At 50.0% G+C, this 14762-nt stretch overlaps 1 protein-coding gene across 1 annotated transcript in view; it reads left to right on the forward strand.

Annotated features, from left to right (window-relative positions):
- Positions 1-12043: 12043 nt before the first annotated feature.
- Positions 12044-14762, forward strand: part of LOC119967790 (nectin-4-like) — an 84032-nt gene continuing 81313 nt past the window's right edge. The window contains exon 1 of the mRNA XM_038800789.1: positions 12044-12329. Within this exon, the coding sequence (XP_038656717.1) occupies positions 12272-12329 (58 nt within the window). The 5' untranslated portion in view covers positions 12044-12271. The remainder of the gene's footprint in view (positions 12330-14762) is intronic.

Consider the following 14762-nt stretch of genomic DNA (forward strand, 5'->3'; position numbering starts at 1 on the left):
ATGATGGTGCCTAAATAGAGAACCTTTTCCTTTAAAATCTGGGCCTTTTGGGGGTTGACTTTGAATCCGATGGATTGCAGGAGGCCAAGTAATTCCGATAGGAGCTGTACCAGCTCCTCTTTTGTGTCCGTCTGTAGGAGCAAATTGTCCACATATTGTATAAGACATTCGCATCGGGAAAGTTTAGAAAGTCCGTTGGACAATTGTCGGTGGAAAATGGAGGGGAAGTTATGGAAGCCTTTCGGGAGGCCTGGAACATAGAACAGAACCAAGATCAATCTATCCCACTCCCTGTCATTCTGGTGTGCTCCATGTGCCTATCCAATAACCGCTTGAAAGTTCCTAAAGTGTCTGACTCCACTATCACAGCAGGCAGTCCATTCCACACCCTAACCACTCTCTGAGTAAAGAACCTACCTCGGATATCCTTCCTATATCTCCCACCCTGAACCTTATAGTTATGCCCCCTTGTAACAGCTACATCCACCCGAGGAAATAGTCTCTGAACGTCCACTCTATCTATCCCCCTCATCATCATATAAACCTCTATTAAGTTGCCTCTCATCCTCCTCCACTCCAATGAGAAAAGCCCTAGCTCCCTCAACCTTTCCTCATAAGACCTACCCTCCAAACTAGGCAGCATCCTGAAAAATCTCTTTTGCACCCTTTCCAATGCTTCCACATCCTTCCTATAATGAGCTGACCAGAACTGCACACAATACTCCAAATTTGGTCTCACCAGGGTCATGTATAGTTGTAACATAACCCCACGGCTCTTAAACTCAAGCCCCCTGTTAATAAACGCTAACACACTATAATCCTTCTTCACGGCTCTATCCACTTGAGTGGTAACCTTCAGAGATCTGTGGACATGAACCCCAAGATCTCTCTGTTCCTCCACATTCCTCAGAACCCTGCCGTTGACTCTGTAATCCACATTCAAATTTTTTCTACCAAAATGAATCACCTCGCACTTATCAGGGTTAAACTCCATCTGCCATTTTTAGGTCCAGCTCTGCATCCTATCAATGACTCTTTGCAGCCTACAACAGCCCTTTACCCCATCCACTACTCCACCAATCTTGGTGTCATCAGCAAATTTACTGACCCACCCTTCAGCCCCCTCCTCCAAATCATTGATAAAAATTACAATTAGCAGAGGACCCAGCACTGATCCCTGTGGTACACCGCTGGTAACTGGTCTCCAATCTGAAAATTTTCCATCCACCACCACCCTCTGTCTTCTATGTGGTAGCAAGTTACTTATCCAATTGGCCAAATTTCCATCTATCCCACACCTTCTTACTTTCTTCATGAGCCGACCAAGGAGAACCTTATCAAACGCCTTACTAAAATCCATGTATACGACATCAACTGCTCTACCTTCATCGACACACTTAGTTACCTCCTCAAAGAATTCAATCAAATTTGTGAGGCAAGACTCACCCTTCACGAATCCGTGTTCACTATCCCAGATTAAGCTGCATCTTTCCAAATGGTCATAAATCCTATCCTTCAGGACCTTTTCCATTAACTTACTGATCACCGAAGTAAGACTAACTGGCCTATAATTACCAGGGTCATTCCTATTCCCTTTCTTGAACAGAGGAACAACAATCACCACTCTCCAGTCCTCTGGCACTAGCCCCGTGGACAGTGAGGACCCAAAGATCAAAGCCAAAGGCTCTGCAATCTCATCCCTTGCCTCCCAAATAATCCTAGGATATATCCCATCTGGCCCAGTGGACTTGTCGACCCTCAGGTTTTTCAAAATTGCTAATACATCCTTCCTCAGAACATCTACCTCCTCCCGCCTGTATCACACACTCATCCTCAAAAAACATTGCCCCTCTCCTTGGTGAACACTGACGAAAAGTACTCATTCAACGCCTCTCCTATTTCTTCTGACTCCATGCACAATATTCGACTACTGCCCTTGACCGGCCCTACCCTCACCCTGGTCATTCTTTTATTTCTCACATAAGAGTAAAAAGCCTTGGGGTTTTCCTTGATCCGACCCGCCAAGGACTTCTCATGCCCCCTCCTATCTCTCCTAAGCCCTTTTGTTAGCTCATTCCTTGTTACCTCATACCTTGTAACCCTCAAACGACCCAACTGAACCTTGTTTTCCCATCCTTACATATGCTTCCTTTTTCCTCTTGACAAGACATTCAACCTCTTTTGTGAATCATGGTTCCCTCACACGGCCATTTTCTCCCTACCTACCTATCAAGGTATTTGTTCCTTGAACAATCTCCACTTTTCATTTGTGCCTTTCCCTGTCAGTTTATGTTCCCATCTTATGCTCCCTAATTCTTGCCTAATCGCATCATAATTACCCCCCCCCCCCCCAATTATAAACCTTGCCCTGCCGTATGGCCCTATCCCTCTCCATTGCAATAGTGAAAGACACCGAATTGTGGTCACTATCTCCAAAGTGCTCTCCCACAAACAAATCTAACACTTGGCCCAGTTCATTACCCAGTACCAAATCCAATGTGGCCCCCCCTCTTGTCGGCCTATCCACATATTCTGTCAGGAAACCCTCCTGCACACACAAAAACCTCCACATCCGAATTGTTCGACCTCTCGAGGTTCCAATCAATATTTGGAAAGTTAAAGTCACCCATGACAACTACCCTGAGACCTCCACACCTATCCATAATCTGTTTTTGAATTTCTTCCTCCACATCTCTATTACCATTTGGGGGCCTATAGAAAATTCCTAACAATGTGACCGCTCCTTTCCTATTTCTAACTTCGCTCCATATTACCTCAGTAGGCAGATCCCCTTCGAACTGCCTTTCTGCAGCCGTTAAACTATCCTTGATTAACAATGCTACTCCTCCACCTCTTTTACCACCTTGCCTACTTTTACTGAAACATCTATACCCCGGAACTCCCAACAACCATTCCTGTCCCTGTTCTAACCATGTCTCCGTAATGGCCACAACATCGTAGTATCAATCCACGCTCCAAGTTCACCCACCTTATTCCGGATGCTCCTTGCATAGAAGTAGACACACGTCAACCCACCTTTCTGTCTGCCGGTACACTCCTATGACCGTCATACCCACCTCAGTACCTCACTACTCTCAACACTGGCTTCTGGACTACAGCTCGTTTTCCCATCCCCCAAGAGTCGTAGCAAATTTCCCTCCCAGGATATTGGTGCCCCTCTGGTTCAGGTGCAAACCGTCCTGTCTGTACAGGTCTCACTTTCCCAAGAATGTGCTCCAATTATCCATGTACCTGAAACCCTCCCTCCTACACCATCCCTGCAGCCACGTGTTTATCTGCACTCTCTCCCTGTTCCTCACCTCACTAGCACGTGGTACCGGCAACAAACCAGAGATGACAACATGGTTTGTCCTGGCCCTCAGCTTCCACCCTAGCTCCCTAAATTCCTGTTTTAAATCCCCGCCCCTTCTCTTACCTATGTCATTGGTACCGATGTGTACCATGACTTGTGACTGTTCCCCTTCCCCCTTAAGGATTCTGAAAACACGGTCTGAGACATCATGGACCCTGGCACCCGGGAGGCAACATACCATCCGTGAGTCTCTTTAGCTGCCACAGAACTGTCTGTCCCTCTAACTATCGAGTCCCCAATAACCATTGCTCTCCTACTGTCACTTGATAACAGCTCCTCCACAAACCACCTTCAAGATACAGTGGCCGCAATGCAGTGATGCAAATTTTCCCCGCAACAGCCAATCAGCAGCTCCGCTCTACTGCCCTCTGCTGGATGCTTGCCTTCACTTGAACACGGAGGGTGTCTCGCTCAGGTACACGTTCTGGATGCAGTGACCGCAATGCACTGATGCAAATTTTCCCCACAACAGCCAATCAGCAGCTCCGCTCTACTGCCCTTGAAATGTAAACGCGAACTTATACTGGCAGGCCTTGTCTAACGGGATGGACCAAAGGCCATTGCTGATGTCCAGCACTGTGAAGTACTTTGCCTGTACTCCCTGCTTGAGCATGGTCTCGGGACCCGTGGCAATGGTGGGGGCTGCTAAAGAGTTACCTTATTAAGTTCTCGGTCGTCGATCGTTAATCGCTTTTTTATGGGCCAAACTGGGGCATTATTTGCGGACGCCAAAGGCCGATTAACTCCTTTGTCTAATAAACTATGAATAACTTTTAATATCTCACCCTTGGCTTGCTGTGGGAAACCGTATTGCTTCTGTGGCTTTGGATCAAGACCTGAAATTGTGACCGTGCCTGGGATTTTCCCACAATTGTGTTTGTGTTGTGCTAACGAAGCTTTGTGTTTTATGAGGACCTCCCTAATGGTCTGGTCTCCACTAATTGTTTGCGGATTAAACCAATAGTCCCCTACTGAGAAAATCCTGTTTTCATAATCCCCTACTGTGAGCGTAGCGGGGGCCCGAGCTGTTTTGGCTATTCGCCAGACACATTTGTTCACTGGGTCAAACGATAGGTTATGGGAGCTCAAAAATCGATGCCTAGAATGTGCTCAGCTGTTTGGGGTAAGTTGACTAAAACAACGGGGTGCCTGGTGCTAACGTTCCCTATCTGAATGGGTACGGGAGCTGTGATGTATCCTTGCTGTACGTGGCCGGTAAATCCGGTGTCTGTGGTGGGCCATTTGTCACGTTGAAACATGGTGGAGGAGTTTAAAGTGGTGCGGGATCCTCCTGTGTCCCTCCCAAAGAAATTCGACTGGTTGTCCCCGGACTGTGCCTGTGACTACTGGTCTGCCTGATTTGTCCCAGAGTCCGAACACCGTCAATCTGTGGAATTGACCGCTAAATCGCCTGAACGGCGCTAACAGCATGCATAGGCCTAACATTGTTCCTCGGTGGGGGGGTTTGGTTGTTGGTGTCGGGGCTGGTTCGGGAGCTTTTGTCGGCAGTTGCGGGTCGCATGTGCCCACAATTGTAACAACCTCGTGGTGCCTGTGCTCTGGGGTGCTGTCCCTCCTGTCTACCCTCGTTTATCCTTGTTGGTCCTTGGTTTGTTCTAACTGGGTGCACGTTTGCTTCTAACTCGTCCTGATCTGCCTGCGTAGGGATTGTTCCCATGTTCTAGAGGGTCGTTTCAATACCCACACTTCATTGTGTGTGTGGTCTGCGGGGTGGTAATTCACACAAGCCTTTTGACCTGCTTCTGTGGCATGCGAGACTAAGGTGCGGGACCATTTAGTGGTGTCGTCCTCACTTAAGTGTGCGCGGTTCAATTGTCCGTAAACTGCCATAAAATGAATCCAAAGGCGACCTGCAAATGCGGTCGGATGCTCTCCCTTCTATTGCCTACAATGATTTAAACCCTCGACTGGATCTCCTTTGTTATACCCGATTGCATCTAATATGGCTGTTTTCATTTCCTGGAGGGTTCCTCCTGCTACATTTTGGGGTTCTGGCAAAGCTGATCTTACGAAGTGGCTAAGGCTCAGAACAATCAACTTGACTTCCTCTCTCTCGTCTAGGCCGTACACAACTTTTTGTTGGCGCACCTCCTCAAAGAAGCTGTGCGGGTCTGCGGAGGGCTGAAATGGACTAATTTTCGTCCAAGCCTCTCTCAATTGGGTTATGGATAGTGGGGCGGTGTAAACGATATCAGGCTGCTCCTGATCCGATGACCTGCGTTGTGTGGTAACCGGATTCATGTCGGTCGAATTGTGAGTGGGGATGTGTGCTGCCTGTGCAGTCGGTGCTGCGTTTCTTTTTGGGGCGTGGGGAGCTTGATTTTGATTTCCCGTGTCCTCTACATATCTTTGGGCACTCTCGTTTAATTCTTGCCAATTGGGAGCATCTTCTTCATCTAAATTCTGGCCAAAAGTATACCTAAAGCCATTCTGCACTGAGAGCAGTGACTGTAACTTCTCTATCCGTTGTCTGCATTTCGCGTGGTCCACTGTACTCTGACTCTGTTCATTCGTGGAGCCATGGAGCGCTTGCAAAGCTGCTTTTAAATCCGTGCGTTGACTCGTTAACTGTGCTACCTGCTGTTCAGTCTCTTCTCTTACCAGGACTGTGCGCTGTGTATCTTGGTCGGCTTTGTCGTACTGGGTCTGAAAGCTGCTAAGGTGAACTAAACAAGATTGGTGTGCACGCTTCACATCAGCCATCTCCTTATCTTTAGCTGCCAACTGTTCCCGGAGTTGCTCGATTATCTTTTCGCTTTCACTGCTGTTTCCTTCGTTCTGCTCAACTACACGACCTCCTCTGTGCCTCACAACTGTGCCAAACGGGACACTATTGCCATGGGCTTTTGGACCTTTGCAAAAAAAATTTTATGGACCTCACTTAGGTTGTCCCACCAAGTTTGTCCTATGTTTCCTGGACCTGACTCGTCATTCGCACAACAATTGGACCAAAGGGGCCATCCTTTCCCCGTTAAATACTTCTTTAACTCTTCCTCCCATATGGGGCATTGGTCGCTGCGACCTCGGGTTCCTGTGGGTTATTAAACGTTCCATCGCTTTAGTGGCCATTGCTTCTAATATCTCTTGCTCTACCTCTAATATCTCTTGCTCTACTGTTCTCTTCCCCTACCTTCATTATCTCTTTTCCTACCTTTAATTTGGGGCAGGGGAATAAGGCGGCGATTCGAACAGCGAGTATGGCCGAAGCTATTTTCCGGTTCACAATCTTTCGACAGTTTTACACAATTCTGGCAAGTTTACCTTACTTTCCCTGTTCGGTATGCATGCAGGTTAGTACACACTTCCTCGGTTATTTGGTCGATACCAGCTACAATAACCTATATTTAACTTCAGGGCGACCGGCACTGTGCAGATGGGTAAGGCCTTTATCATGATTTCACTTGGCTGGTTCGAAGAAAGTGGCTCTGTCTCTGCTGGGCTCATCCATCAGGTAGCGATCGTTAGTCTTGAACTTGGCTGTCTGATCGTTATGCTACAATTGGTGTGGGTGTGGGCACAAGCCGATCCCAAAAGAGGCTGGCACAGGCCAGGTCCAAAAGAGACTGAACACATGGCTGTGTCGTCTTTTATCCCTCTGCTCTTTGGGGCGGTCCTTAACCTTGGACCCAATAATTCGACAGAGCTCTGATCACTGTCTTCGATTTTGGCCGATAAAGGGGCCTTGGTGGCTGGGCGGGTCCTTAGCGGTCATTGATCTTGGCAGTTGGGCTCTCTGAGTAAAGGGAGTGGCGCCGATCAGTCTGTGGCTGTACCGGTTTCTTGATTGGAGTCCTATTGTCCTGGGGAAACGGGCCATTAGAATGCAAACAGTTTCGATCAGGTCCAGGCTACCTGTGTTTCAAATTCACACAAACTCTGTATCTGTCTGAGTCCTGGGGTGGCCATAATTCCCATGGTCCTTTGCAGGTGGCCATCTCAAATGGCTACAACACACACTCTCACGCACACACACACTGTCACGCACACACACACACTCACTCACTCACTCTCATGCACACACACACACACACACACACACTCTCACGCACACACACACTGTCACGCACACACACACACACTCACTCTCATGCACACACACACACACACACTCGCTCATGTACACACACAAACACACGCATTCACACGCATACAAAGAACCAGGAGTAGGCCATCTGGTCCCTCGAGCTTGCTCCGCCATCCAATCAGATCATGGCTGATCTTTTGTGGGCTCAGCTCCACTTACCCGCTGCTCACCATAACCCTTAATTCCTTTACTGTTCAAAAATCTATCAATCTTTTGCTTAAAAACATTCAACGTGGTAGCCTCAACTACTTCACAGGGCAGGAAATACCACAGGTTCACAACCCTTTGGGTGAATAAGTTCCTCCTCAGCTCAGTCCTAAACCTGCTCACCCTAATTTTGAGGCTGTGCCCCCTAGTTCTAGTTTTACCCATCAGTGGAAACAATCTCCCTGCTTCTATCTTAACTATTCCTCGATCCCGGCTCTGGGTCACTGTCCGTGTGGGGTTTGCACATTCTCCCCGTGTTTGTGTGGGTTTTGCCCCAACAACACAAAGATGTGCAGGGTAGCTGGATTGGCCACACTAAAGTTGCCCCTTAATTGTAAAAAATTAATTGGGTTTAAAAAAAAAACTATTCCATCATAATTTTATATATTTCTCTTATATCCCTCCTCAGTATTCTAAATTCCAATGAGTATAGTCCCAGTCTACTCAGTCTCTCCTCATAAGCCAATCCTCTCAACTCCAGAATCCACCTAGTGAATCTCCTCTGCACCCCCTCCAGCGCCAGTACTTCCTTTCTCAAGTAAGGAGACCAAAACTGTACACAATACTCCAGGTGTGGCCTTACCAGCACCCTACACAGCTGCAACATAACCTCCCTGTTTTTAAACTCCATCCTTCCAGCAATGAAGGACAACATTCCATTTGCCACGCACACTCACAACCACTCTCACACAAACTACCACATAGGCACACACACAGATACTCACAGACACACATTCACACACACACACAGACACACACACAGGCACATTCACACAGACTCACACACACACTGCCTCACACACATACACTGTCACACAGTCACACACACTACACACATTCACACAGACACACACACAGTCACATACACTCACACAGACACACACACTGTCACACACACACTCACACACACTCTCACACAGACACACACTGTCACACACACATACACACACACTGTCACACACACAGACACACACACACACTGTCACACACGCACTCACACGGACACGGTCACACACACTGTCACACACACTCACTGTCACACACATACACAGTCACACACACACATTCTCACTCACACACACAGTCACACACACTCACACACATACATACACAGTCACACTCACTCATACTGTCACACACACACTCACACACACTCACACTGTCACACACACTCACTGTCACACACATACACAGTCACACACACACATTCTCACTCACACACACAGTCACACACACTCACACACATACACAGTCACACTCACTCATACTGTCACACATACACTCACACACACTCACACTGTCACACACACTCATACTGTCACATACACTCACACAGACACACACACTCACACAGACACACACACTCACACTGTCACACACACACACTGTCACACACTCACTGTCACACACATACACAGTCACACACACTCACACAGACACACACTGTCACACACACATACACACACACACACACTGTCACACACACAGACACACACACACACACTGTCACACACACAGACACACACACACACTGTCACACACACTCATACTGTCACACACACTCACACTGTCACACACACTGTCACACACACTCACACTGTCACACACACACACTGTCACACACTCACTGTCACACACACTCACACTGTCACACACACACACTGTCACACACTCACTGTCACACACATACACATTCACACACACTCACACAGACACACACTGTCACACACACATACACACACACACACACTGTCACACACACAGACACACACACACACTGTCACACACGCACTCACACGGACACGGACACACACACTGTCAAACACACTCACTGTCACACACATACACAGTCACACACACACATTCTCACTCACACACACAGTCACACACAGACACACACACACTGTCACACACATACACAGTCACACACGCACACTTTCACACTCACACACACAGTCACACGCACAGACACACACACACTGTCACACACATACACAGTCACACTCACTCACACACACACACAGACACACACTGTCACACACACACACAGTCACACACACTCTCACACAGACACACACCCACACACACACTGTCACACACATACACACAGACACGCACACTGTCACACACGCACTCACACGGACACACACTCACACACACACTGTCACACACACACAGACACACACACACTGTCACACACGCACTCACATGGCACACACTCACACACACTCTGTCACACACACACAGACACACACACACACTGTCACACACACACACACACACACACACTGTCACACACGCACTCACATGGCACACACTCACACACACTCTGTCACACACACACAGACACACACACACACTGTCACACACACTCACACAGACACACACACACACTGTCACACACATACACAGACACACTCACTCACACTGTCACACACACACACACACACACACTGTCAATCACATACACAGTCACACACACCCTCACACAGACACAAACCCAGAGGCTTCCTGTTCTGGGACAGTCAACCATCTACTTTGTACCCTTTCCTGCAGCCCCATCAAGTGCCTTCTACTGACCTCTGCCCCCACCGAGACCGCTGAAGCTGCCGACCAATGAACCACTGGCGTGTGGATGTGCCATGCTTAACCAATATAGCCCACCTCCCTCCCGCAGCGTGTTTAGTCTGCAGGATGGGCTTGTGTCAGCCCCCAGCTGGAGTTCATTCATTCGGGGGGGGGGGGGGGGGGGGGGGGGGGGGGGCAGGACAAGCAACCCACCCTTCTGTCCAGTGTAACACACACAATCTCACACACCGCGTCACAGACTCTTTACAGCACAGCAGGAGGCCATTCGGCCCATCCTGTCATCCTCTGACAATTCATTTAGATCAGTGCCCTCTGGTTCTCGATCAGTGCCCCAAGGTTTCCCCCTATTTACTCTGTCCAGGCCCCTCACGCTGGTGAACACCTCGATCTGATCTCCTCTCAGCCTTCACTTCTCTCAAAAAAAAACAGTCCCAACATCTCCAAACTATCCACATAACTAATGTTCCTCATCCCAGGAGCCATTCTCGAGAATCTTTCCCTCACTTTCTCCCCTATGTTCACGTCCTTCCTCATGTGTGATGCCCAGTTCAGGGTACGATATTCCAGCTGCGGCCGGTCTAATGTCGTATCCAAGTTCCACAGAACCTCACTGCTCCAGTGCTTGAGGTCCTGATTAATAAAGCCCAGGGGCGGCATGGTAACGCAGTGGTTAGCACTGTTGCTTCACAGCTCCAAGATCCCAGGTTCGATTCCCGGCTTGGGTCACTGCGCGGAGTCTTCACGCTCTCCCTGCCTCTCACCGAGGGGAGAGTCTGGGGACAGGAGCCTCTCCCACCGAGGGGAGAGTCTGGGGACAGGAGCCTCTCTCACCGAGGGGACAGTCTGGGGACAGGAGCCTCTCCGTCCCGTCTCCCACCGAGGGGAGGGTCTGGGGACAGGAGCCTCTCCGTCCCGTCTCCCACCGAGGGGAGGGTCTGGGGACAGGAGCCTCTCCCACCGAGGGGAGAGTCTGGGGACAGGAGCCTCTCTCACCGAGGGGACAGTCTGGGGACAGGAGCCTCTCCGTCCCGTCTCCCACCGAGGGGACAGTCTGGGGACAGGAGCCTCTCCCACCGAGGGGAGAATCTGGGGACAGGAGCCTCTCCCACCGAGGGGAGAATCTGGGGACAGGAGCCTCTCCCACCGAGGGGAGAATCTGGGGACAGGAGCCTCTCTTTCCCGTCTCCCACCGAGGGGAGAGTCTGGGGACAGGAGTCTCTCCGTCCCGTCTCCCACCGAGGGGAGAGTCTGGGGACAGGAGCCTCTCCCACCGAGGGGAGAGTCTGGGGACAGGAGTCTCTCCGTCCCGTCTCCCACCGAGGGGAGAGTCTGGGGACAGGAGCCTCTCCGTCCCGTCTCCCACCGAGGGGAGAGTCTGGGGACAGGAGCCTCTCCCACCGAGGGGAGAGTCTCGGGACAGGAGTCTCTCCGTCCCGTCTCCCACCGAGGGGAGAGTCTGGGGACAGGAGCCTCTCCGTCCCGTCTCCCACCGAGGGGAGAGTCTGGGGACAGGAGCCTCTCCGTCCCGTCTCCCACCGAGGGGACAGTCTGCAGAGGGGCCTTTCTTTCTTTCCTGCACTCAATGGCTCGCAATGGGTTAAAGAGCACCTGCTTTTAGCTGCCAAGCAGGTTTTAATTGTTAATCCCTCTCCGAGGCTCCGCCCTGGGCCTTGAGAGGGAAAACAGGTTGTATTTCTGAAATACCTTTGGTGATGAGCAAGAGAACACACACACGCACACACACACACTCACACACACTCACACGCTGAGGCAGCCAAGAAAGCAAGGTGTGTTCCTTGAGCAAAACCGCAAACCAAGCGAATCTGTAACAGGTTGGGTATCCTGCCCTGACAACACACAGCTCAGTATCGAACTGGCCTGACAAGCTTACAGTCACGCACTGCGGGAACTTCACTCGCACTGCCGCCTTTGGTATTCCTGTTCCTGTGGGTATTCCTGATCTTTCTCCCCCCCCCCCCTCCCACCCACCCCCTGCGATGGACTGTGGGAATACGAGGCCAGCTGACCTCCTCATCCTCTTGCTTCTGTTATCAGGTAAGGCTTGGGTTAGCAAGGATTTGAGCACCTGTTCCCTTGGGAGTGTCGGCTACTTCGACATCGCTGTCACTCAGCTTGCATGGGTCTGGGCGTGAGGAGGAAGGATTTAGAGGGATGGGGGTGGGGTGGTCCACGAGGATGCTGAGGGAAGAGCTTATTGTGGTGGGGGGGGGGGGGGGGGGGTGAGGATGGTACTGGGGAGAGGCTGACCCAGCGTGGGATTCTGGCGTTGGTATCTGGGAAGGAAGTGTGTGGGGGGAAAGGGGTGAGCGCGAGACATAGAAATCAAGGGAGAAAGAGTGGAAATGAAAAATGAAGTAGCAGAGGAAGAGACAGACAGGGAAATCAACTGGGAGGGAGAAATAATCAAGGAGAGATGGGGTGAAGGAGAGGCATAAGAGAGAGAGGCAGTGGCAGGGAGTGAGAGACGAAGGAGGAGATGGTCATTGAGTAGGGTGAGAGACGCAGTGAGAGGAAGAGAGAGACATCGAGCGATAGGGTGAAAGAGACAGACAGTGACAGAGAGAGACATGAAGAGGATGCGAAAGTAAGAGAGGCAGAAGGAGAGCCAGACAGTGATGGAGGGAGAGAGAATAATGAGATAGGTTGAGCAAGAGATGAAAGGAGCGATGGACAAGGAGAGACAAATATGAGGAAAGAGACAGTGACTGGGAGGGATAGATAAAGACAGACAAATCAAAACTGAATAATCTCCACACTGTGTTGAAGGTGGCACAGTGGTTAGCACAGTTACTTCACAGCGCCAGGGTCCCAGGTTCGATTCCAGGCTTGGGTCACTGTCTGTGTGGAGTCTGCACATCCTCCCCGTGTGTGCGTGGGTTTCCTCCGGGTGCTCCGGTTTCCTCCCACAGTCCAAAGATGTGCAGGTTAGGTGGATTGGTCATTATAAATTACCCCTTAGTGTCCAAAGGTAGGGTGGGGGAATGGGCGGAGGTAGGGTGCTCTTTGAGAGGGTCGGTGCAGACTCGATGGGCCAAATGGCCTCCTTCTGCACTCTGGAATCTATGATTCTAACGCTGAATTATGCACTGTATGGTGAATTGTAATCTCTGCATTCAAATTTCATCCTGTGGATTGGGAAATAAAAAAAAGGTTGAACAGAGCGAAACTGAATAAGAAACCGAAGAAACCCACAGGAGAAGGTGCCCAGTAGTCAGGAGGAGAGAAACAGGACCAAGAACTAAATTAGATACAGAGTAATCTCCCTCTGCACTGTCCCCATCAAACACTCCCAGGACAGGTACAGCACGGGGTTAGATACAGAGTAAAGCTCCCTCTGCACTGTCCCCATCAAACACTCCCAGGACAGGTACAGCACGGGGTTAGATACAGAGTAAAGCTCCCTCTACACTGTCCCCAACAAACACTCCCAGGACAGGTACAGCACGGGGTTAGATACAGAGTAAAGCTCTCTCTACACTGTCCCCATCAAACACTCCCAGGACAGGTACAGCACAGGGTTAGATACAGAGTAAAGCTCCCTCTGCACTGTCCCCATCAAACACTCCCAGGACAGGTACAGCACGGGGTTAGATACAGAGTAAAGCTCCCTCTACACTGTCCACATCAAACACTCCCAGGACAGGTACAGCACGGGGTTAGATACAGAGTAAAGCTCCCTCTAGAATGTCCCCATCAAACACTCCCAGGACAGGGACAGCACGGGGTTAGATACAGAGTAAAGCTCCCTCTACACTGTCCACATCAAACACTCCCAGGACAGGTACAGCACGGGGTTAGATACAGAGTAAAGCTCCCTCTACACTGTCCACATCAAACACTCCCAGGACAGGTACAGCACGGGGTTAGATACAGAGTAAAGCTCCCTCTAGAATGTCCCCATCAAACACTCCCAGGACAGGGACAGCACGGGGTTAGATACAGAGTAAAGCTCCCTCTACACTGTCCACATCAAACACTCCCAGGACAGGTACAGCATGGAGTTAGATACAGGGTAAAGCTCCCTCTCCACTGTCCCAATCAAACACTCCCAGGACAGGTACAGCATGGGGTTAGATACAGAGTAAAACTCCCTCCACACTGTCCCCATCAAACACTCCCAGGACAGGGACAGCACAGGGTTAGATACAGAGTAAAGCTCCCTCTACACTGTCCCCATCAAACACTCCCAGGACAGGTACAGCCCGGGGTTAGATACAGAGTAAAGCTCCCTCTTCACTGTCCCCATCAAACACTCCCAGGGCAGGTACAGCACGGGGTTAGATACAGAATTATGCTCCCTCTTCACAGCCTCACCAAATGTTCTCAATGGTGTTTTGTGAATGACTGTTGAGGGGTGGAACCCGCTCTCAGCTGGTACTAATCTTTCTGCTGTGTTTATTGTCCTGTTTTGTTTTTGCTGCTCTTTGTCTGTATATAGAAATGGATGTTTGTTTCAAAGCAGGCAAT

This window comes from Scyliorhinus canicula, chromosome 6 (assembly GCF_902713615.1).
Source record: "Scyliorhinus canicula chromosome 6, sScyCan1.1, whole genome shotgun sequence".
Lineage (NCBI taxonomy): Eukaryota > Metazoa > Chordata > Chondrichthyes > Carcharhiniformes > Scyliorhinidae > Scyliorhinus > Scyliorhinus canicula.